The sequence below is a fragment of the Phoenix dactylifera genome, chromosome 10 (assembly GCF_009389715.1).
Source record: "Phoenix dactylifera cultivar Barhee BC4 chromosome 10, palm_55x_up_171113_PBpolish2nd_filt_p, whole genome shotgun sequence".
NCBI classification, from domain to species: Eukaryota; Viridiplantae; Streptophyta; class Magnoliopsida; order Arecales; family Arecaceae; genus Phoenix; species Phoenix dactylifera.
In genome coordinates, this window is record NC_052401.1 from 5,506,363 (window position 1) to 5,531,842 (window position 25,480).

At 51.1% G+C, this 25,480-nt stretch overlaps 1 protein-coding gene and 2 long non-coding RNA genes across 3 annotated transcripts; 1 reads left to right on the top strand and 2 right to left on the bottom strand.

Moving 5' to 3' along the window:
* Nucleotides 1-19,696: 19,696 nt before the first annotated feature.
* Nucleotides 19,697-20,319, top strand: LOC120112166. Its single transcript, XR_005513665.1, has 2 exons — nt 19,697-19,752; nt 19,879-20,319. It is a non-coding gene; the product is annotated as an uncharacterized LOC120112166 (long non-coding RNA).
* Nucleotides 20,320-20,799: 480 nt separating this feature from the next.
* Nucleotides 20,800-21,536, bottom strand: LOC120112167. The gene is made up of 2 exons (XR_005513666.1): nt 21,329-21,536; nt 20,800-21,223 (listed from the first exon to the last, which is right to left on the bottom strand). It is a non-coding gene; the product is annotated as an uncharacterized LOC120112167 (long non-coding RNA).
* Nucleotides 21,537-21,650: 114 nt separating this feature from the next.
* LOC103708544 (zinc finger AN1 domain-containing stress-associated protein 15-like) lies at nt 21,651-23,068 on the bottom strand. The gene has a single exon (XM_008793511.4). It carries the CDS (start codon nt 22,366-22,368, stop codon nt 21,889-21,891), a length of 480 nt encoding a protein of 159 aa, XP_008791733.1. The 5' UTR covers nt 22,369-23,068; the 3' UTR covers nt 21,651-21,888.
* Nucleotides 23,069-25,480: the final 2,412 nt, after the last annotated feature.

Consider the following 25,480-nt stretch of genomic DNA (forward strand, 5'->3'; position numbering starts at 1 on the left):
AAACAAAATCGAAGAGGAGTCTAAGCGGCGTGCGCGCGTGTATACGAGCCTCGGAACCGGACAGTATCTTGCAGAAGAGCCTTGTGTTCTCCTCTTATATGGGCCTTACGTGGGCATGACAATTGTTGCTGGGGGTCCAAACCGAGAACGATTGGCACAGCGGTATGAACGGGGTTCCCTTGGAATTACTTCGGTTGCGCTCCACCTTCCGCCGGAAAACCTGCAAGCAAGCCTCGCACCACCACCGGGGTAGTGGGGGCCCTCCGACGATCAAGTTAGGGGAGATCGAAGGAGAAGAAGAGGTAGCAGGTAAGATAATACTCTGGAAAATCTTGCTTACCCTCCCCTTCCCCCCCAGCCGCATATATATCAGGCTGGGGGGTTTTTCTGGGGATTGGTCATCGTGTGGCACGATGGGGTTGCCACTGACATGGTCGTTACAGGGCGTCATGGGGCAGCGCTGGGTACGGCCATGGCAGGGCGTAGTGGAGCTCCGCTTTGTACGGCTGTTACAGGGGATCGTGGGGCAGCGCCGGATTCGGCCGTTGCAGGGAGTAGTGGAGCAGGGGGCCGCGGCGTGCCTCAGGGGAACAGTCTGTTGTTGTCAAGAGATTGCCGACTTGGGGTCGGATTGCTGGATCAAGGGGCACCCGACTCGGGGTCGGGCTGCGGAGCCGAAGATATCCGACCCGAGGTCGGATTGCTGGATCAAGGGGCACCCGACTCGGGGTCAGGCTGCGGAGCCGAAGATATCCGACCCGAGGTCGGATTGCTGGATCAAGGGGCAGCCGACCCGGGGTCGGGCTGCGGAGCCGAAGATATCCGACCCGAGGTCGGATTGCTGGACCAAGGGGCAGCCGACTCGGGGTCGGGCTGCGGAGCCGAAGATATCCGACCCGAGGTCGGATTGCTGGATCAAGGGGCAGCCGTAGTCTTCCTGGGCGCGCGTGCTGGTCACGTGGGGCATGGTGGCTAAGTTCCCCCGTAACAGTAGCCCCCCACTTCCGAGCCTGGAACCAGGAGGGGAACGGGTGAAGGGAGTGATGCTTCGAGATTGCCGCCATCCCTCGGAAAGGCGCGCGCGCTCCGAGCTCTCCACCTTCTTTATGGCGTATGGCGGTTGTCGCTGATCTGGCGGTCTGCGGATTTCGGCGGACATCCTTCCTTAATGGCGTCGATTCGCCTTTGGGGCGCGAACGATCCTTCGGCAGCCAGGCGTCCTCTGGCGTCACCGAGGCGTCACCCGCCTTTCCGCCTATTTAACCGGGGGCCCTCCCCCGTCCGCCTTTCTTTTCACAGGCATCCTCGAGTTTCTCCCTTGTGCTGCTGCCGTTGCCGTCGGACTGTTCGTTCGCTCCTCCTTTGACGCTCTCGGAGCCGTTCTCCCTTCCCTTCGCGGACGTGCTCGCCGTTCCAGACCCAGGGGTTCCTCCAAGCTGACTCTCTGTACTTTTCTTTGTTCTTTTCTTTGTACGTTGGCATTTTGCCATGTTGTATGGGTCTCGGCCCTGATGCAACGAAAGTTAATGCAAACAAAGTGTTTCCTCATTTCACTTTCGTCCTTCCTCTTTTTAACTCCTGGTAGCGTCTCGCCGACTCCTGACTCTTGAAGTTCCTCCGGCGCTAGGCCAGGCATCCGAGGGTTAGGCCTCAGGAAATTCTTCCGGCGCTAGGCCAGGCATCCGAGGGTTAGGCCTCAGGAAATTCTTCCGGCGCCAGGCCAGGCATCCGAGGGTTAGGCCTCAGAAAATTCTTCCGGCGCCAGGCCAGGCATCCGAGGGTTAGGCCTCAGGAAATTCTTCCGGCGCTAGGCCAGGCATCCGAGGGTTAGGCCTCAGGAAATTCTTCCGCTGGTCGGCCAAGGCTGGCGCAAGCCGAGGCGACCGGTCGGGGCTTCAGGCTAGTCTGCTCCCGGGATAATCATCGGGTTAGCCGGGCATCCGAGGGCCGAGCCTCGGGGAATTCCGCTCGTTGGTCGGCCAAGGCTGGCGCAAGCCGAGGCGACCGGTCGGGGCTTCAGGCTAGTCTGCTCCCGGGATGGTCATCGGGTTAGCCTGGCATCCGAGGGCCGAGCCTCGGGAAATTCCGCTCGTTGGTCGGCCAAGGCTGGCGCAAGTCGAGGCGACCGGTCGGGGCTTCAGGCTAGTCTACTCCCGGGATGGTCATCGGGTTAGCCTGGCATCCGAGGGCCGAGCCTCGGGGAATTCCGCTCGTTGGTCGGCCAAGGCTGGCGCAAGCCGAGGCGACCGGTCGGGGCTTCAGGCTAGTCTGCTTCCGGGATGGTCATCGGGTTAGCCTGGCATCCGAGGGCCGAGCCTCGGGGAATTCCGCTCGTTGGTCGGCCAAGGCTGGCGCAAGCCGAGGCGACCGGTCGGGGCTTCAGGCTAGTCTGCTCCCGGGATGATCATCGGGTTAGCCTGGCATCCGAGGGCCGAGCCTCGGGGAATTCCGCTCGTTGGTCGGCCAAGGCTGGCGCAAGCCGAGGCGACCGGTCGGGGCTTCAGGCTAGTCTGCTCCCGGGATGATCATCGGATTATCCTGGCATCCGAGGGCCGAGCCTCGGAGAATTCCGCTCTTTGGTCGGCCAAGGCTGGCGCAAGCCGAGGCGACCGGTCAGGGCTTCAGGCTAGTCTGCTCCCGGGATGATCATCGGGTTAGCCTGGCATCCGAGGGCCGAGCCTCGGAGAATTCCGCTCGTTGGTCGGCCAAGGCTGGCGCAAGTCGAGGCGACCGGTCGGGGCTTCAGGCTAGTCTGCTCCCGAGATGGTCATCGGGTTAGCCTGGCATCCGAGGGCCGAGCCTCGGGGAATTCCGCTCGTTGGTCGGCCAAGGCTGGCGCAAGCCGAGGCGACCGGTCGGGGCTTCAGGCTAGTCTGCTTCCGGGATGGTCATCGGGTTAGCCTGGCATCCGAGGGCCGAGCCTCGGGGAATTCTGCTCGTTGGTCGGCCAAGGCTGGCGCAAGCCGAGGCGACCGGTCGGCGCTTCAGGCTAGTCTGCTCCCGGGATGATCATCGGGTTTGCCTGGCATCCGAGGGCCGAGCCTCGGGGAATTCCGCTCGTTGGTCGGCCAAGGCTGGCGCAAGCCGAGGCGACCGGTCGGGGCTTCAGGCTAGTCTGCTCCCGGGATGATCATCGGATTAGCCTGGCATCCGAGGGCCGAGCCTCGGAGAATTCCGCTCGTTGGTCGGCCAAGGCTGGCGCAAGCCGAGGCGACCGGTCGGGGCTTCAGGCTAGTCTGCTCCCGGGATGATCATCGGGTTAGCCTGGCATCCGAGGGCCGAGCCTCGGGGAATTCCGCTCGTTGGTCGGCCAAGGCTGGCGCAAGCCGAGGCGACCGGTCGGGGCTTCAGGCTAGTCTGCTTCCGGGATGGTCATCGGGTTAGCCTGGCATCCGAGGGCCGAGCCTCGGAGAATTCCGCTCGTTGGTCGGCCAAGGCTGGCGCAAGCCGAGGCGACCGGTCGGGGCTTCAGGCTAGTCTGCTCCCGGGATGATCATCGGGTCAGCCTGGCATCCGAGGGCCGAGCCTCGGGGAATTCCGCTCGTTGGTCGGCCAAGGCTGGCGCAAGCCGAGGCGACCGGTCGGGGCTTCAGGCTAGTCTGCTCCCGGGATGATCATCGGATTAGCGGCATCCGAGGGCCGAGCCTCGGAGAATTCCGCTCGTTGGTCGGCCAAGGCTGGCGCAAGCCGAGGCGACCGGTCGGGGCTTCAGGCTAGTCTGCTCCCGGGATGATCATCGGGTTAGCCTGGCATCCGAGGGCCGAGCCTCGGGGAATTCCGCTCGTTGGTCGGCCAAGGCTGGCGCAAGCCGAGGCGACCGGTCGGGGCTTCAGGCTAGTCTGCTCCCGGGATGATCATCGGGTTAGCCTGGCATCCGAGGGCCGAGCCTCGGGGAATTCCGCTCGTTAGTCGGCCAAGGCTGGCGCAAGCCGAGGCGACCGGTCGGGGCTTCAGGCTAGTCTGCTCCCGGGATGATCATCGGATTAGCCTGGCATCCGAGGGCCGAGCCTCGGGGAATTCCGCTCGTTGGTCGGCCAAGGCTGGCGCAAGCCGAGGTGACCGGTCGGGGCTTCAGGCTAGTCTGCTCCCGGGATGATCATCGGATTAGCCTGGCATCCGAGGGCCGAGCCTCGGAGAATTCCGCTCGTTGGTCGGCCAAGGCTGGCGCAAGCCGAGGCGACCGGTCGGGGCTTCAGGCTAGTCTGCTCCCGGGATGATCATCGGGTTAGCCTGGCATCCGAGGGCCGAGCCTCGGGGAATTCCGCTCGTTGGTCGGCCAAGGCTGGCGCAAGCCGAGGCGACCGGTCGGGGCTTCAGGCTAGTCTGCTTCCGGGATGGTCATCGGGTTAGCCTGGCATCCGAGGGCCGAGCCTCGGGGAATTCCGCTCGTTGGTCGGCCAAGGCTGGCGCAAGCCGAGGCGACCGGTCGGGGCTTTAGGCTAGTCTGCTCCCGGGATGATCATCGGGTTAGCCTGGCATCCGAGGGCCGAGCCTCGGGAAATTCCGTTCGTTGGTCGGCCAAGGCTGGTGCAAGCCGAGGCGACCGGTCGGGGCTTTAGGCTAGTCTGCTCCCGGGATGATCATCGGATTAGCCTGGCATCTGAGGGCCGAGCCTCGGGGAATTCCGCTCGTTGGTCGGCCAAGGCTGGCGCAAGCCGAGGCGACTGGTCGGGGCTTCAGGCTAGTCTGCTCCCGGGATGATCATCGGGTTAGCCTGGCATCCGAGGGCCGAGCCTCGGGGAATTCCGCTCGTTGGTCGGCCAAGGATGGCGCAAGCCGAGGCGACCGGTCGGGGCTTCAGGCTAGTCTGCTCCCGGGATGGTCATCGGGTTAGCCTGGCATCCGAGGGCCGAGTCTCGGGGAATTCCGCTCGTTGGTCGGCCAAGGCTGGCGCAAGCCGAGGCGACCGGTCGGGGCTTCAGGCTAGTCTGCTTCCGGGATGGTCATCAGGTTAGCCTGGCATCCGAGGACCGAGCCTCGGAGAATTCCGCTCGTTGGTCGGCCAAGGCTGGCGCAAGCCGAGGCGACCGGTCGGGGCTTCAGGCTAGTCTGCTTCCGGGATGGTCATCGGGTTAGCCTGGCATCCGAGGGCCGAGCCTCGGGGAATTCCGCTCGTTGGTCGGCCAAGGCTGGCGCAAGCCGAGGCGACCGGTCGGGGCTTCAGGCTAGTCTGCTCCCGGGATGATCATCGGGTTAGCCTGGCATCCGAGGGCCGAGCCTCGGGAAATTCCTCTCGTTGGTCGGCCAAGGCTGGCGCAAGCCGAGGCGACCGGTCGGGGCTTCAGGCTAGTCTGCTCCCGGGATGATCATCGGATTAGCCTGGCATCCGAGGGCCGAGCCTCGGGGAATTCCGCTCGTTGGTCGGCCAAGGCTGGCGCAAGCCGAGGCGACCGGTCGGGGCTTCAGGCTAGTCTGCTCCCGGGATGATCATCGGGTTAGCCTGGCATCCGAGGGCCGAGCCTCGGGGAATTCCGCTCGTTGGTCGGCCAAGGCTGGCGCAAGTCGAGGCGACCGGTCGGGGCTTCAGGCTAGTCTGCTCCCGGGATGGTCATCGGGTTATGTTGCCCAGTAGATACAACCCAAGAGGGGGGGGTGAATTGGGTCTTTTAAAACTTTTATGCTACTTCTAAAACTTTATGATTAACTATGCTAAGTTGTATAGATGCACAGTGAAAGTTAAACTTAGCAAGGGTTTGATGTATAGACTTCGACTTGATTAAATATGCTTGCAACTAAAGGATGTGCGGATAAGAATTAAGCAAGCAATTTATCTAAGTAAGTAAGTGTGTTAGTTAGACAATAACTAGAGGCATTACAAACACAAAGGACATATAGTGGTTCGGTGCACCCCAGCACCTACATCCACTCCCCGAGACCTCTTGGGAATTTCACTATAATCCTACCGATTACAGCCGGTTGTTTTACAAGCTCACAACCCAACTTGTTGTTTTACGAGCGTACAACGAACTCGGTCGGTTTTCCCAGGCTCACCGACTAGAACCAACCCCGATTGTTTTCCCGGGCTCACAATCAAACCCTTACACGTTGGTTTTACCCTCGGCTCACCAACAAACCTAAACCCCGTTGGTTTTTCCTTTGGCTCACCAACAAACCTTAACCCCGTTGGTTTTCCCTTTGGCTCACCAACAAACCTTTAACCCCTTGATTCAATCCCTTGATTGAATCAAGTTACAAGATATTAAAACAAAGAATAAAAACAAATCAAAGCTTCTTAAACAAGCAGATATGACAATATAAACAAATAGAGTAAAGAGAAGCCCTCAAACGAGTTTTGAAGATGGAGGAGCTCGGCTTCTTCTTTACTTGATCCTCCTCTGATTTGGCATGAAGTAGAGGATCCCCGAGGCAGCACACGGATGGAGAGGAAGCTTTCGGATTCACTTGGATGCTCTTCTTCTCTCTATTTCGTTTTGGATGGCCCTTTTGTGCTTGTGGGAGATTTCCTTTGTAATCTCTTTGAGATCTCTTTCCTAGATGATCTCTCCCACTTCCATGATTTCTCCCCTAGCTCTCTTCTTGTTTTTATAGCTTTAGATGGCGTGGAAACAAGAATATAGCCGTTAGAGACAAAAATAGAGCCGTTGGACACAGTCTGCACTTCCTGACAATATTACCGTTGGGATCGGAGTCGACTCACGCGATCAGGAGTCGGCTCGCCTGTTGCAGGAGTCGGCTCGTGTTTTACCGGAGACGACTCGCCCACTGTTCCAAATTTGAATTAAAGTGCATGCCTTGACTGGGAGTCGACTCGGCTTAACCTGGAGTCGACTCGCCAACTTCTGGAGCTGACCTGGCAATTTCGGAGTCGGCTCATCCACTGAAGTCCGTGGATCCAATTTTGAATTTTGTCCTCTCGAGTCGACTCGACTGTCCTGGGAGTCGACTTGAATCTCAGAGCCCGAACTTCCGATCCTCTGTCTTTTGGCTCGTCCAGTCTTGGAGTCGACTCGAACTTCCTTGGAGTCGACTCGGCTCTCAGTTTGCGAAATACAGCCTTCTGCCATCTTGGTGTAGCGCTGCCTTGGAGTCGACTCGAGCTGTCTGGGAGTCGACTCGAATCTCAGAGGCAGTAACTTGATTTTCTGTCTGTTGATGGTCGCGGAGTCTCGGAGTCGACTCGTGCAATGCGGGAGTCGACTCGAAGCTCAGAGTCCCAAAAATGCTCTCTGACTTTTTCCTTGTGTTCCGCTGAGAGTCGACTCTTGCTTTCTTTGGAGTCGACCCTACCAACCATCGGAGTCGACTCGCGTTCCACTGGAGTCGACTCAAATCTCAGACCCGAAAACTGCTCTCTAACTTTTCTGCCTGTGACTCCTAGGAGTCGACTCATACTTCCCCGGAGTCGACTCGGTAAACATTGGAGTCGACTCGAATTCCTCAGGAGTCGACTCGAAGACTATTCTTTTGAATTTTTTTCTTTGATTTTACTCCTCCAATTTGAATCCTTTGAACTTTAAGCTTGGGCCAATAAATTGTAGCTTTCTTCCAACTTGAGAGCTTTGGAGGCCTTCTTGTGTTCTCCCAACTTGCTATGTTCCTTGCAAAATAAATATCTTTCTCCTTGCAACATAAACATTAGTATCTATACTTCAAGGTTTTGTGATCATCAAAATTAATCTATGAATCAATCTTTGGGTCATCAGGTTAGCCTGGCATCCGAGGGCCGAGCCTCGGAGAATTCCGCTCGTTGGTCGGCCAAGGCTGGCGCAAGCCGAGGCGACCGGTCGGGGCTTCAGGCTAGTCTGCTTCCGGGATGGTCATCGGGTTAGCCTGGCATCCGAGGGCCGAGCCTCGGAGAATTCCGCTCGTTGGTCGGCCAAGGCTGGCGCAAGCCGAGGCGACCGATCGGGGCTTCAGGCTAGTCTGCTCCCGGGATGATCATCGGGTTAGCCTGGCATCCGAGGGCCGAGCCTCGGAGAATTTCGCTCGTTGGTCGGCCAAGGCTGGCGCAAGCCGAGGCGACCGGTCGGGGCTTCAGGCTAGTCTGCTCCCGGGATGATCATCGGATTAGCCTGGCATCCGAGGGCCGAGCCTCGAAGAATTCCGCTCGTTGGTCGGCCAAGGCTGGCGCAAGCCGAGGCGACCGGTCGGGGCTTCAGGCTAGTCTGCTCCCGGGATGATCATCGGGTTAGCCTGGCATCTGAGGGCCGAGCCTCGGAGAATTCCGCTCGTTGGTCGGCCAAGGCTGGCGCAAGCCGAGGCGACCGGTCGGGGCTTCAGGCTAGTCTGCTCCCGGGATGATCATCGGGTTAGCCTGGCATCCGAGGGCCGAGCCTCGGGGAATTCCGCTCATTGGTCGGCCAAGGCTGGCGCAAGCCGAGGCGACCGGTCGGGGCTTCAGGCTAGTCTGCTCCCGGGATGATCATCGGGTTAGCCTGGCATCCGAGGGCCGAGCCTCGGGGAATTCCGCTCGTTGGTCGGCCAAGGCTGGCGCAAGCCGAGGCGACCGGTCGGGGCTTCAGGCTAGTCTGCTCTCGGGATGATCATCGGGTTAGCCTGGCATCTGAGTGCCGAGCCTCGGAAAATTCCGCTCGTTGGTCGGCCAAGGCTGGCGCAAGCCGAGGCGACTGGTCGGGGCTTCAGGCTAGTCTGCTCCCGAGATGATCATCGGGTTAGCCTGGCATCCGAGGGCCGAGCCTCGGGGAATTCCGCTCGTTGGTCGGCCAAGGCTGGCGCAAGCCGAGGCGACCGGTCGGGGCTTCAGGCTAGTCTGCTCCCGGGATGATCATCGGGTTAGCCTGGCATCCGAGGGCCGAGCCTCGGAGAATTCCGCTCGTTGGTCGGCCAAGGCTGGCGCAAGCCGAGACGACCGGTCGGGGCTTTAGGCTAGTCTGCTCCCGGGATGATCATCGGGTTAGCCTGGCATCCGAGGGCCGAGCCTCAGGAAATTCCGCTCGTTGGTCGCGCGCCTATCACTTGCCGCTCGACGGGGTTTCTCCGTGGCCAGCTGCGATCGTGTTTCTCCTCCTCTCGAAGTGTCACCTGGGGAACACCAGAAGGCCATTAAATGCTAATTGAGGCGTTACCTGGGAAATCGGACCGACCAGTTGCTGCTTGTGAGGAGTGCCAGTTAAGCGGCCGCGATACGCGCGTTCTTCGAGGCGGATGCGGCCTGGGCGCATGCGGAGATACGGGGGCCGCGGGATACACGCCGTCCGGAGTGTCCTGCACGAAGAATACAATTAAGGAGAACGACGCTTAGGAGATCGTGGGGGGATAAGCCTCGAGAGCCGGAACGGCTCCGGATTCGATGTGCCCGCATTTATTGGAGCCACCCGCATCGGAACGACCGGGGGGCCACAGTTTGGCTATAAATATAAGCGTAGGTGCGGTGGAGCCTGCCAAGCCGGAGCTGTTCAGGTTGCCATGGGTCGTGGACCTCCTCTCCGGCGCGTGGCTGAGAAATCCCTGCCAGAGGAACGGGAGGCGCGCCCCTCGCGACTTCCGCCAACTAGCCGTTTCATCTGGGATCAACGGGAAGATTCTCCCCGGTGGAACTCCGCTCTAGGCGTTTCATCCGGGATCACATCCCCCCTCTTTTCAGTCCCACCTCCAGATTGAGCTCTGCGCTAGACGCTTCATCCGGGATCGCGCCTCCTCGCGCTCTTCTCCCTTGTATTCCTTTCCTCCCCTTCTCCTGGGGAAGACCGGAATATCCCTTGGAGGTGGCGTTCCTCTAGAAGCAGTGTGAACTTCTTCTTCGTCCGTGCCGGCTCTTCGTCTTTTGCGTGAGGCGTCGATGGCGCCTCCGGGGGGAAGCACCCACGGCCAGTGGGATTGTAGCTGCTTCGGGCGGAGGGTTCGGGATCCCAGATCTTCAGCTCCACGGAGTTTCCACCTCTTCCTTACTTTCTTTACTCCCCAATCCCCCTCTGGGAATTCTTTGTAATCACACGAACACGCCATTGTAACCAGGAATTATTGAAATGAAAAGAACTATATATTTTTTTGAACTGTCCTTCTGGCTTTGTCTTTCTACTGGTAATATACCCGCAGGTTAGCGGAATTCCAGCTCCTTAGTTCTCGACCATCTAGGGCCTCCAACTGGTAGGAGCCAGGTCGGTTTACCCAGCGAACCCTATACGGGCCTTCCCAATTTGGCGCCAGCTTCCCACCTTCCGCGGGTTGAGATGCTTTGGTTCGCCTTAGCACCAGATCTCCGATTCTGAAAAGTTTTGGTCGGACCTTGGAGTTATAATATCGGGCCACCCTCCGCTGATACATCGCCATCCGAACCGCGCCATTTCCCTCGCTTCTTCCAAGAGGTCCAGGTTCCCTCGGAGTTGCTCCGAATTGGCCTCGGGTCGGTGCGCGGCCACCCGGGGCGAGGGGAGTCCGAGCTCCACGGGGACAACCGCTTCCGTGCCATAGGTTAGGCTGAAAGGCGTCTCCCCGGTAGGGGTCCGATGCGTGGTCCGATACGCCCAAAGGACGTTCTCGAGTTCTTCGACCCAAGCTTGCCTCGTCCGACCGATTCGCGCCTTAATTCCTTGGAGGATTGTCCGATTTGTCACCTCGGCCTCGCCGTTGGTTTGGGGATGCGACACAGATGTGAACCGATGCTCGATCCCGAACTCCTCGCAGAAGTCACGGAAATGCTTGTTGTCGAACTGTCGACCATTATCCGAGATGAGGACCCGGGGTACCCCAAATCGGACAATGATGTTTTTCTTCACGAACTTCCGGACTTGCGCCTCCGTGATAGTGGCCAGCGGCTTTGCCTCCACCCACTTGGTGAAGTAGTCGATTGCAACAATCAAGAATTTCCGCTGGGCGGAAGCGACGGGGAATGGTCCGAGGATATCCATTCCCCACTGTGCGAAGGGCCAGGGTGCGGTGATTGGTGCCAAGGGGACAGAAGGGACTCTCTGGACGTTGGCGTGGCGCTGGCAGGCGTCGCATTTCCGTACGTGATCCTTTGAGTCCTCCAACAAGGTAGGCCAATAATAGCCTTGCCTCATGATCTTGTGCGCCAAGGACCTAGCCCCCGAGTGCGATCCGCAGACGCCCTCGTGGACTTCGCCGAGGACGTAGGCCGCCTCCGAGGGGCGGAGGCACCTTAAGAGGGGGGCGGTAAACGAGGTCCGATACAGCCTCCCTTCATAGAGTACGTAGTGGGCGGACTTCCTGACAAGTCGCCGAGCTTGATCTTCGTCTTCAGGGAGGATCCCTTCGGCGAGGTAGGCGACGAGCGGGTCCATCCAAGACGGCTCCGGATCAATCGCCATCACCGCTCCAGCCTCGCCGATGCTCGGGGCATCCAGGGTCTCCAGGTAGATTGCCCTCGACAAGTTGTGCGCCTCTGCGCCCACCAAGCGGGACAACCTGTCGGCCCTGGCATTTTCGCTTCTGGGGACCTGCTGGAGGTCGACGCTGCCGAGGTCGGGAATGAGTGCTTGCACCTTCCGGACGTAGTTTTGCATGGTCGGGCTCCGGGCCTCGAACTCCCCACGGACCTGCCCGACCACCAGCTGGGAGTCGGTGAAAACCTTCAAACGCCGGATGCCGAGCTCCCCGGTGAGTTTGAGTCCCGCGACTAGGGCCTCGTACTCCGCCTCGTTGTTGGTCACTGGAAATCCAAACCTCAAGGCATACTCGGCTATCACTCCATCAGGACTGGTAAGGACCAGCCCGGCTCCTCCACCCTCGGGGTTCGACGACCCATCGATGTGAAGCGTCCAGATCGGGAGGTCGAGGCTGGGCGTTTCCGACGGTCTAGGCTCCGCCTCCTGCACCGTGCACTCAGCGAGGAAGTCCGCGAGCACCTGGGCCTTGATGGCGGGTCGAGGCTGGTAGCGGATGTCGAACTCACCGAGTTCTACTGCCCACTTCACCAGCCGTCCCGCATTCTCGGGGTTGCTGAGGATCTGTCGTAGTGGTTGATCAGTTAAGAGGGTGACAGAATGGGCCTGGAAATAGGGGCGGAGCCTCCTGGTCGCGGTCAGCAGCGCGAAGGCGATCTTTTCAGCCTTCGTATACCGCGTCTCGGCATCCCGTAGGACCCGGCTGATGTAGTACACGGGCTTCTGGAGCTTTGCCTCTTCCCGAACCAGCACCGCACTGACCGCGGTTGGGGAGACCGCCAGATAGAGGTAGAGCATCTCCCCTTCTTGCGGCTTGGACAGCAGGGGAGGAGACGCCAGGTATTCCTTGAGCTGGTCGAATGCTGCTTGACATTCGGCCGTCCAGAGGAAGTCTTTCGGGCGTTTTAACATCTTGAAGAATGGTTGGCAGCGTTCGGCCGATTTTGGCACAAATCGTCCAAGCGCGGCGACCCTTCCAGCGAGCTCCTGAACCTCCTTCACTTTGGTCGGAGGGGACATACCTTGGATGGCCTTGATTTTATCCGGGTTGGCTTCGATACCCCGCTGGTTGACAATGAAACCGAGGAACCTCCCGGCCGAAGCGCCAAAGGCGCACTTCGCTGGGTTCAGCTTCATGCGAAACTTCCGCAAGGTGGTGAAAGTCTCCTCCAGATCCACGATGTGCTGGTCTGCCTGGCGGCTCTTCACCAGCATATCGTCCACGTACACCTCCATGTTCCGGCCGATTTGCTCTTTGAAGATTTTGTTGACGAGGCGCTGGTAAGTGGCGCCAGCATTCTTCAGACCGAAGGGCATTACCTTGTAGCAGTACAGCCCCGGTCTGTTATAAAGGCAGTTTTCTCCTCGTCCTGTGGGGCCATCATTATCTGGTTGTAACCGGAGAAGGCGTCAATGAAAGACAGCAGCTGATATCCGGAAGTCGCGTCGACCAGTTGGTCTATCCGCGGAAGCGGAAAGCTATCCTTAGGGCACGCCTTGTTCAGGTCGGTATAGTCGACGCACATCCTCCACTTTCCGCTCGCCTTTCGGACAAGTACGACATTTGCCAGCCACTCGGGGTAACTCACCTCCCTTATGAATCCTGCCTCCAAGAGCTTGTCTACCTCCTGCTCGACCACCCGGATCCGATCCGGGGCACAGTGTCTCTTCTTCTGCTTCACTGGCCGGTGGGTCGGGTCGACATTGAGGGCGTGAGAAATGACCTCCGGGTCGATCCCAGGTACATCGGCCGCCGACCAGGCAAATACATCGGCATTGGCTCGGAGGAATTCCACCAACTGGGCCCGAGCTCCCGGGTCGAGATTGGCGCCGACCCGGACCGCCCGGTCCCGGCGGCCTTCCTCGAGGGGAACTTCGACCACACCCTCGGCCGGCTCCCCCTGCCGCAAGGCCACCTCGTCTCTGGCATCAAGGGACTCGACGTTGAGGGCTTCTGCGGGCTTCTTCCCTTTGAGGGTCGCTAAGAAACATTGCCGTGCGGTCGGTTGGTCACCTCGGACCTCCCCGATCCCGACCGTCGTGGGGAACCGCATGAGCAAGTGGTACGTGGAGACCACCGCGCGAAGGGCGTTCAACCCGGGTTGTCCGAGGATAGCGTTGTAGGCCGAGGGAACACGGACGACCAAGAACCTGAGTCGCACCGTGGCTTCTGCGGGTGCGACGCCCGCAGTCACAGGCAGCTCAACGACACCTTCCACCGGGACAGCGTCGCCGGTGAATCCTATGAGGGGGGTGGATATTTTGCGCAACGATTGTCTGGACAAGCCCAGCTTTTGGAAGGCCTCGTAAAACAAGATATCAGCTGAGCTTCCACTATCCACAAGAACACGCCTTACATCATAGTTTGCCATAGTGAGGGAGATTACCATGGCGTCATCGTGGGGGGTCTGAACCCCCTTTACATCCTCATCACAAAAGGTGATTACATTGCCGACCCTCTGCCTCTTTGCGACGGCCGCACCTGACGCCTCCGTCGAGCCCCCTGCGTTCCTCACGGGCCGGGGGCAGCCCCCAGTGATAGTGTAGATCACGCCCGCAACGGGTCGATTCTGCTCCCGAGGCTCCGGAGGAGCCGGGTCGGCCGGACGCGGGTCTGCGGGGGGACGTCGGTCGCTCACATATCGACCGAGACGCCCCCGGCGGATGAGAGCCTCGATCTCGTCCCGAAGCTGGAAGCAGTCTTCTGTGTCGTGGCCGTGGTCTCGGTGGTACTCACAGTACGCCCGGGAGGGCCTCTTTCCAGGGATCTTCCGCATCTGTCTCGGGGCCGGGAGGTCCTCCCGCCCCTTGATCTCCATAAGGATCTGGGCCCGGGGAGTCAGGAGAGGGGTGTACCGGTTGAAACGTCGGGGCGGAGAACGAGGGCGTGGGGCACCGTGGTTCTTCGCCGGCGACGGGCTTCTGCGCCGACGCTGGGGCGTCGGGCTCCTCCTCTGGCGTGCCTCTTTCCGCCTTTTCTTCCCAAGCTTTGGAGGGATCTCGGCGGCCTCCTTGCTCCGGTGGGCGGCCGCCTCCTCGGCGTCCGCATACTGGTTCGCCCGGGACAACAGCTCTGGAAAGCTCCGCGGCAGGCGTTTGTCCAGGGAGAAGGTGAGTCTGCCTTTCCGGAAGCCACGCTTCAGGGCTGAAAGAGCTACCTCCTGACTCAGGTTCCGGACCTCCAGCGTAACCCTGTTGAATCGGGTAAGATAATCCCGCAGGCTTTCTCCCTCGTTTTGCCGGACATCAAAGAGGGAGTCGGAGACCAGTCGCCGCCGGCTACTGACGGCGAAATAAGTGACGAAGAGGCGAGTGAACTGGTCGAAGGACCGGATTGAGTCAGCCTCCAGCCCGGCGAACCACGCCCTCGCCGGGCCACGGAGGGTTGCCGGGAAAGCCTTGCAGAGAAGGAGATCTGATGCTCCGTGGAGGAGCATAAGGGTCCTGAAACTCTCGACGTGATCCCGCGGGTCCGCCGCCCCGTCATAGGGCTCGATCGCCGGCATTTTGAACCCCGGCGAATTCGGGGTCCGCAGGATTCTCGAGGCAAGCGCCGGCTGGGAGGAGATCTCTAAGTCGGCGAAGGGATCTTTGGAATGGCCCTTCAGGACCTGGAGTTGTCGGTGGAGATCGTCCACCCGCCGGTCCAGGGAGCGCGACCGGTGGGTGGGAGACAAGGGGCGGCGAGAGGGGGACCGACTGGAGCGCGGGTTCCTCGAGGACTGGGGGGTCTGGGAACGCGCCCGGGCCCGCCTCTCGGACCCCGCGCAGCTCCGGCGGGAAGGTCCCGGCAGAATGGAGCGTGCTCGAGAATCCTCCTCGCGCCGGCGCTCCTCCCCATGGGAGAGGAAGGAGCGCGGGTTGAGGAGGACAGGCGAATGCTCAGGCAGCGGCGGCTCCTGAACCCGCTGCGGCGCCCGGGACATCGCACCCTGCAGATTCTGCACTGCCTCCGCGAGGGTGCGAACCTGCTGGGTTAGCTGGTCGAACTGGGCGGCTTCGACCGTCTGAACGGGCGGTGGGAAGGTGGAGTGTTGCTGAGAGTGTGTTGGAGATGCAGCGGCCCTCCGGCCAGAGGCGCGAGAGGCCCCGCGACCGGAAGCATTGGAAGCTCCACGACCACCTCGCCGTGCCATTACGATCGCTCTGAGATCCGGGCCCTTCCTCTAGCGCCAACTGTTGTTGGGGGTCCAAACCGAGAACGATTGGCACAGCGGTATGAACGGGGTTCCCTTGGAATTACTTCGGTTGCGCTCCACCTTCCGCCGGAAAACCTGCAAGCAAGCCTCGCACCACCACCGGGGTAGTGGGGGCCCTCCGACGATCAAGTTAGGGGAGATCGAAGGAGAAGAAGAGGTAGCAGGTAAGATAATACTCTGGAAAATCTTGCTTACCCTCCCCTTCCCCCCCAGCCGCATATATATCAGGCTGGGGGGTTTTTCTGGAGATTGGTCATCGTGTGGCACGATGGGGTTGCCACTGACATGGTCGTTACAGGGCGTCGTGGGGCAGCGCTGGGTACGGCCATGACAGGGCGTAGTGGAGCTCCGCTTTGTACGGCTGTTACAGGGGATCGTGGGGCAGCGCCGGATTCGGCCGTTGCAGGGAGTAGTGGAGCAGGGGGCCGCGGCGTGCCTCAGGGGAACAGTCTGTTGTTGTCAAGAGATTGCCGACTTGGGGTCGGATTGCTGGATCAAGGGGCACCCGACTCGGGGTCGGGCTGCGGAGCCGAAGATATCCGACCCGAGGTCGGATTGCTGGATCAAGGGGCACCCGACTCGAGGTCGGGCTGCGGAGCCGAAGATATCCGACCCGAGGTCGGATTGCTGGATCAAGGGGCAGCCGACCCGGGGTCGGGCTGCGGAGCCGAAGATATCCGACCCGAGGTCGGATTGCTGGACCAAGGGGCAGCCGACTCGGGGTCGGGCTGCGGAGCCGAAGATATCCGACCCGAGGTCGGATTGCTGGATCAAGGGGCAGCCGTAGTCTTCCTGGGCGCGCGTGCTGGTCACGTGGGGCATGGTGGCTAAGTTCCCCCGTAACAACAATCATTCTCTTAATGTATACCCAAATTAAAATTGGTGCAAATATTGTTCATCGATCATTTCTTCTTATCCTCGTCATAGCTTCCCCCTTCCCGCCATCTTACTTCTATATTACAAAGCTAGGACCTCTTCCATTTATTTTTCCCCTCTGCCTCCTTAATTACATTATATTTTTCTCTGAACGAAGATGATATTATCTTTTTAACAGAAATAAGGGTGCTCTCTCCCTCCCAAAACTACAAGCTTTGAAAAATATTATGCTTGATCTTTTATAGTTTGTTGTTGAACTTTTTCTCTTGTAAATATAGGTGTCGTAATTTAAAAGTTCTATCCTCACCCCATCCCCACCCTAACCCAAAAAGTAAGTTTCTAATATACCCCTTTCTCCATTAGTTATCTCTCCTTTTTTTCTTCTTTTGTTATTGATATCCTTCATGTTTTCAGTTTGCTAAGGAAGATGCCCTCCCTTCTTAATAAACCCTTTTTTGGGTCACATTCTCCTTTTTATTCTTTTAGAAGCAATTCATGATATATCTCATATCACTATCTCTCTCTCTCTCTCTCTCTCTCTCTCTCTCTCTCTCTCTGGACATACTAAAAAGTGGATTATAAACAAATCTCTGGACTTTTAATAACCTCTCTTTCTAAATTCAAAAGTCTTAAACCAACTATATTAAATTCAAATAATTCTAAGTTTTTTTGGGACAAATAATTCTACGTTATTCCCTCACATGCCAATTATTTTAAAGTGTTTGATAATTCACAACTTTATGATTTATTCATGAATTATTTAGGACTTATTCTACGAGGGATCATGGATTAGTGGGTAAATGATGTATCCATTGGTGATGTTGGTAGTGTTTGTCATTATTGTTCCCAGATTTTGTTTTCTTTTACATGTTTGTTTGAACAAACATACAAGCATGCCAGTATCATTTTAATCTTTATTTTATCAATATCTTCTAATCTTTCAGTTATCCAAATTATTCCTAAATTTTTGGCAATTCTGAATCTTTTTCTCTAGCTGAACTGTACCCTGTTGTGGATCCTGTGACTATGGTTAATCCACCTAAGAATAACGAAATCAATCTAAATTTTGCATCAGGGCTTCAAAACCAATATTGCCCCTTCAGCTATCCAAATTGAGGCACATTATTTAGCACTGTTCATATGCAAAAGGATACTCGCACTATATGTAAAGTACCCATAAGGGGACTGTTTGTTCCTTAATCATCATCATATGGAAGATCTAAATAAGCTTTATGCTGCTATAATCTTGTCCTTTGTTTCCCATATATTTTTGTAGTAGTTAATGTTGTTACTGTTGTTGTAAGCTAGGGGGTGAAAATGGATCAGACAATATCCGACCCAATTCATTTTCGTATCCGAAATTATCCGAATATGGATAAAAATTTTAGCATCCGACTAATATTCATATTTGTATCCATATCTGTCAAAAAAAAAAAGAATATGAATATGGATAGACAACTATCCAATCCATATCTGAATATCTGATTCCATTTATATCTCTATTTAATTTTATGTAGTACTCATGGACTTTTAAGAAAAATAAATAACCATATTAGTATGCTATTAACTTGATTTATTATCCACTTAATAATATCTTTAATTTCGTATTCATAAAATTTAATTATCAGATTTATATCCGTATTTATATCCATATTTTCGATATCCAATTTATATTCATATCCGTTTAAAATAAATATGAATAATCCAACGTATCTATATCTATATTTGTTAAATAAAATAAATATAGATACAAATATTCTAATATCCAATTCCATTTCAACCTTACAACTGCTCAAAGCACAACTTATTCAGTCTGCTGCAGAGGAACAAGCAAGCACAACCATAACATCTACAGTTGACTGTTTTCAACTGAATCCATCACAGCTTTGACTCTAGTTAAGATGCAGGGAGCTGAAGGGGGGAAAATGTACATAGATAGAAAAGAACAAGAAAAATAGCTTGATCTCTGGAACCATGTGTTCTCTTCTTCCAATGGATGTTCCTCAGCTCTCATGTTTGGATTTTGGTGGAGGAATGGAGACTTCATAGCTTCATGAATGGTGTAATTTGCAACATGAACCAATTCCTTTATTGTTAAAAAATTCTGATTGTTATCAGTCACAGGGCAATAGACATGATTAACAATCCATTAAGAAGAAGCCAGAAGGCAATGCACTCTTTTTATCATGATCAATGCCACACCTCAGCCCTCAATTAATTTTCTAAGCTCCCAACACAAATTCTCTGAAGGAAACACCCAATAAAATTTCTAGTTTAATCCAATAAGCTGCTCCTCAGAATTATTATGAAAAAACTAGTCAACTATTTCATCGACCAACTCGCTCATATTTTTATACTTCTCGACGTTACTCTGTTACAAGATGGACAAACTATTTTCTCACCGGCCAGTAAAATAACTTTTTTGTTTTATTCCTAAAATTCTCCTAATCCTATAATAATAATATAATATAATATATATTATACACAATATACTATGTTGTATATAATATAATATCATACAATATGATATATTATTATTATATATAACAATATTCAGAGACTTATCTTCTATATATTAGAAAATGAATAGATTTTAGTAATTTACTCGAGCACAAATAGTGATGCAAAAAATATAAATAATAGATTCTGCAAGTATTTTTCAATATATAAAAAAATGAATAAATTATTTTTCTGTATAAATGTTACTTCGGAAACACTTATCCAAAGAAAAACAGATTTCCGGATAAATTTTTTATACACCAAAAGAACGGACCACTCTTTGATGCCACCTTTTCTTCTCTTCGATCAAACACCTCTCAAACAACATCATGGGCATAATCATAAAGGTCACCTAGTGCTTGATATTAAAACCTTGTTAGGAGTCAGAAAAAAGAGTATAATCCAGTAACTGTATTTGATTATGTTGCAGAATTGACAATATAGCCGATGATAAGGAAAATCTAATGAAAACATAAGGAAAAGCTAATGAAAAGAACACACCAAGTGCAATGACTTCAATTATCACAAGTGCGAATAATCTGAAATCCAATAAGGGAGATTGAAGATGGATGGACTAGATTGACAGAGCATTTGCTGACCAGAAGGTCGCTCTCATTCTCAAAGCCTCCATATTGGACTGCAAACAAGAGCTAATCTCGGGGCCACTTAGAAGCCATGCTTTTTAAAAAGCCTTTGTTTTGGTCACCAGATTCATGCATGTATCCACCTGCAGACATTTCCAGACTGGCCTTCCACAAACTTCATAATCACATACCCACCTACATAATCATAAGAAATGCAAAAGATGGGCAATATCAACAAAAGCTTGGATTCCAAGCTACACCCTTGAAAAAGTGAGGAAAACAGACCAAAGAACTTAACAAATCATTTGTATTGTTTGATTATGGTAAAACATCTACAAATGTTTTCGTGATTAGAGGAATCAGCATCAATTACATGCAAGCTATACCCTTGAAAAGGTGAAGAAAACAGACCAAAGAACTCAACAAATCATTTGTATTGTTTGATCATGGTAAAACTATCCACAAATGTTTTAGTGATTAGAGGAATCAGCATCAATTCCACGCAAGCTACACCCTTGAAAAGGTCAAGAAAACAGACCAAAGAACTCAACAAATCATCTGTATTGTTTGATCATGGTAAAACATCTACAAATGTTTTAGTGATTAGAGGAATCAGCATCAATTCCATGCAAGCTACACCCCTGAAAAGGTGAAGAAAACAGACCAAAGAACTCAACAAATCATTTGTATTGTTTGATTATGGTAAAACTATCTACAAATGTTTTAGTGATTAGAGGAATCAGCATCAATTCCACGCAAGCTACACCCTTGAAAAGGTGAAGAAAACAGACCAAAGAACTCAACAAATCATCTGTATTGTTTGATCATGGTAAAACATCTACAAATGTTTTAGTGATTAGAGGAATCAGCATCAATTCCATGCAAGCTACACCCTTGAAAAGGTAAAGAAAACAGACCAAAGAACTCAACAAATCATTTGTATTGTTTGATTATGGTAAAACATCTACAAATGTTTTCGTGATTAGAGGAATCAGCATCAATTCCATGCAAGCTACACCCTTGAAAAGGTGAAGAAAACAGACCAAAGAACTCAACAAATCATTTGTATTGTTTGATTATAGTAAAACATCTACAAATGCTTTCGTGATTAGAGGAAACAGCATCAATTCCATGCAAGCCAAACTAATTGAAGGACGCGCAGAGACTCCACTCTCCTAATTGTGTTTAAGACAGTTTTGATGCAAAAAAAAGAAAGAGTTTCTAATGAATCTTTCCTTCAGCAAAACTGAAAGAAAGATGAGAAAAGATATATCTTGGTTGAATAATAAATAAATAACTGATATAAAATTACATCGCTTTGCCAATAAATCAGATTAATGGACTGAAGAACATTTCAAAACAAATGCCCGGATCACTTTATGGTAAAAACAAGCAACTCTTTGTAATCAAATGAATTATGTTTCTTGACACACATAAGAAACCCAGAAAAAGCATTAAAAACAGCAACTACAGAACGAGATTACAGATATTCATTTGTTCGTTAAAACAATTTCATTTGTAGATCAGTAATTGACGATACTGGGTCTGTGGATCATCAAATCAATTACTCCTTTCACCCCGAAACTCATATATTCTTCTGCAAAGTGACGAAATTAAGTGTTCTTGCGAGAGATATCACACCAAGATCTTGTATCTCCATCAAAATGTTTAACCGCAAAGCCCTTGCACCACTTGACTATTTTAAGCAATCCAAAAATCCAATCCTCTCTAAAGCAATCGCCTAAACAAAAGTTTTCAGAATATTAGCTTCAAAACCGCAACCTTTAGCTCTCGAAAGCAATCGCCTAAACAAAAGTTATCAGAATATTAGCTTCAAAACTGCAACCTTTAGAGACATCCAATCCCACAACCCACAGAGAATCCAAAGCCAAATATTGCCAAGAAGGAATTAGCAAAGACGTAAGGGTTCCTCCACAATAACAAAGCTATCTTTTCTACCATACAACAGAAACCTGAGCCACAGCATCTTTTCCGACACATCCTCTTTCAAAGCTTCAATGCCCCAACAGTGAAGATGATAGCAAAAAGGAAAAAGAGATCAATCCACAAAACTTATACAGATTTTAAAAAAACAGTGCAACAAAAAAGCTTAATTCAACCAAACAAAACTTTTAAAAAATGCAACAAACAGGGGGAAAAAGGCTTAATTCCAGGAACAATAATTCAACTAACATCAAATCTATATAATCCAACTGCCAATATAATTCAAGGAGACAAGCACATATTAAAATTCATACATCCAAATTTAACTGCTACTGCAAGCTAATAGTTGATGTGTAAACAGCTAGATATCTAATCCCAACAACTGATTACAGAGCAAAACAAGTTGATTTAAGGATCGAAACTGAAAGAAAAAAAAATATTAGGAATACAAAATTTTAGACCTTAGATCTTGATGATCTTAGCAGCTCTGACAACAGGGTTGGCCTTCGCAATCTCCTCTCTACCAGCTGCCTTGTAATCGAAAGAACAGTTATGGGTGTCGGAGTATCGGTGGCGGCCGCAGAAGAGATCGCCGCATCGGCACCGGAATCCAGTCAGCCCCACCCTTTTCCGGCAGGTGGAGCACCGGTTACAAAACCGAACGGGCGACTGAGATTCCTCTTCGGGCTTTGGTGTGCTCGAGACCACGGCGGCCGCTGCCGAGGCCACGGCGACGGCGGCCGCTGCCGAGGCCTCGGTGGCCGCAGTCTCCGGCCTCTCGGGCCTCTGAAGAGGTAATTCTTCGCAAGGTTTGACGAATAAAGAAGGCGGCGATGATGAGGACGGAGGAGGGGAGGGTGGAGAAGGAGAAGGGGAAGAAGATGACGAGGGTTTGAGGATCTCGGCCTCATCTTTGTTAAGATTACAGCTTTCTCGAGCCATTTGATTGCTCTAAAGTAGACAGAAAAGATCCCAAAAATTTATAGCTCGAAAGGAGAACAGATCGAAGGGAACTGAAGTTTGAACTGGATCACAGAAATATAAATTAACACCAGAAAGTCTTACAAATCGTAGAAAAAAGAGATTTTTAAGACTAAGGATCGGGAAAAATATGAACTTTCTGGCGAAAATCGAAGCGGGAACAAGAAAAAGGAGATTTTTTTTTGGATAATCTGAAGCCAGAAAAATTAAGACAATAAAGATCAACAAACCGAGAACGATGAACGAAAATTTCAGCTAGGAATCGAAAAAAGGATGATTTTTTTCCCGATTGAAATAATAAAACACGAAGAGTCGCAGGCTGGGAGCTTTATCCGCCAACAAATCGAACCGAATCGAGAAAGAGCTCAAAGGAACCCCCAGAACGGAGAAGACGACCCGGAATTGGCCTCAGAGTGCCGAACTTTTCCTCATTTTTCAGAGAAATCGAGGACGCAGACCCAAAATAATCGAAGATTTGCTCGGAAATGGCCGGAGATGGGACGAACTCGGTCGATCGGACCGAGGAACCGAAGCAAATGGCGTGAGGATTCGTAGAAACAGGGGAGGAAGAAGGGTAAAGGTAGGAGCCTCGGGGGTGGTGGAGATAGAAATAAAATGGAAAAAAAGCAATTTAAGTATATAATTTATCAATTTCAATAATATAAGGCAATAAATAAATGGTTGTGTAATCTTTCTGCACAAGCGAAAGATTTATGGTCCCAATATCCTGTCCGGAAGGCAAATTTGGAGCCACCAATCATTGATCGCTTTCTGTGAATTTTGATGCACTTTTGATTCCTAATAGCCGTCTGATTCGTGGACCACCTATAAAGCAAAGGAATCCACAGATGGAGGACTTTGCGTTTGCCCTGTTACCAGAAAGAAACAGGAGACGCCAGCGGTGGTTTTGTTGCTTTGCCAATTTTTCCTCTTTTTTTAAATATATATTTTTTTTATTTTGTTTTATATTTAGTTTATTTAAATAAAAATATACTTTTATCCGCTACTGTAGAAAAATTATTGGTTAGACCACAAATCACCGACCAACATGAGATAAAAAAAAAAGTTGCAATGTAAATATGTCTGTAAGTAAGTATTGATTTACATTTGGACGGTCCATCAGCTCAGCCATAGATCTAATTCAACTAAAAATTTCACATCTAATGTATACTATCATCTATTTAATTATATTTGGTGAAATAAAAAATATTTTTACAAATCGCTATAAAAAAAATAGGAGAAGAAAATGTGCATTGCATGCATAGTATTGATATACAGGTGAACAAGTTGATCAGCTCACCTATATATCTAATTCAACTAAAAATTTCACATCTAATATATACCATTTGTCTTCCAATTTTTCTTTATGTCATTGTTATCATCTACTTAATCATATTTAGTTGTACATACTATGACAATATATGTATATTTTATATGTATGTATATATATTTAGATTTTTCATAAGCAATATTTATATCTAAATTGTATTTAATTATTTTTAAACAAAACGGAAAAGAAATATTGTGTTAGGATTTTTTTTTTTTTTTTTGAGTTGATATTGTATTCTGATTTTGTATAGAGAAATCAAGCAATGGAAGGAGGGCTCATAGCTATTAATGTTTGGACATTACATGTTGGTCATTGAAGGATAAAATGATGGCCAGGTCTATTGCCAGGACCAAGTCACGTAATGTCAGATACGAGCCTAGGATTCTACCTTTGAGAAATTTCAGTGATAGTCCCATAAATCATAGCTGAAAAATATTACATCTTGATGAGCTTTCTTAGTTTCTTTTTTTGCAAAAAAATTATATATATTAATCATCTTTGTTTGTGTTTAGATAATATCGTTAGTTGCTAGATTTAACTTATCATTCAACATTAATATTAAGATAAAAACAAATAGCATATCCTTCCTGCAATCTTTTTTTTTTTTCTTTTCTTTTCTGGTAGTTATGCCTTAGATTTTTGGGTTACTAGCAATATTGTTGCAGTTAAAAATTGGACAAATGGTAAATTCACTGACATGGGAAGAAGAAATGCTGAATATCGTAGCAGTAGATTTTTTTCATTAACACATTGTAATTTAGCTAGTAAAAGATGATATGAGAATTCACCAAGAGATTGCATCATCTTCTCATAAGTATATTAATTTATCCCCTTAAGGGCAAGGCATCAACTACAACCGTAATGAGACTTTAAACCCACATATATTTATGGCTGCACATGCATGTTGAGCTCTACATGACACTGTGGTTCTCTTTTGTGGCATTCCCATTGATGTTTAATGTAAAAAGGAATAAAGGGCTAATTAGCATTTCACAGGGGTGGCAATGGGGTCGGGCAAAATAAGATACAGATAGGGTCAGATACAGGATAGATAAAAAAAATTGGCAATCCAAACCCAACCTATTTATTAAATAGGTAAAAAATCTGGATCCAGACTTGATCATTTTATTAAGTAGATAATATAACCTAATTTACAAGTTGAAATAACTTAAAAATGGGTTAAGAAATTAAGCATTGCCGCTCTTAATTTCACTCTAAACTTGCCAAGGAGGATGAAAGATGTCTTGCCTACTTTGCAAATATTTCTTGTAGAATCAAACTTGGTGGCCTTCTCTTTGATGCCGGGTCGTTTAGATCAATAGATGTCGATGGAGTCGTCGCCATTGAATTGGTTATATCATGAGATGTAGTAATGTACATTGAAGAAGGGGAAGTTTTCTTGTATGATAGGATATCAAGTATGTAGTTTACATGCTGACCTTGAGACTTTGTGCGCTTCTAAAACTCTTTGCATTGCATGGCGACACCTGCAAACAGTGAAGATGACAGAAAAGTAGGAACAAGATTATCAATGTATATGATGCTTTTAGATGAATACTTGAGAAAAACCAAGGTACTGGGGAAAAAATATTATAGCTCCATATGATATATTTTAATATGCTTCCAATTTCCTGCTTCTTCCAAAAGATAAGTTCAGCAACATATCCAGATTCTTTTAAATAAATGCAGTGGTAGCAACACCAATGGTTGCACTAGAGTAGTCAGTCAGAGCAATAGAAATCA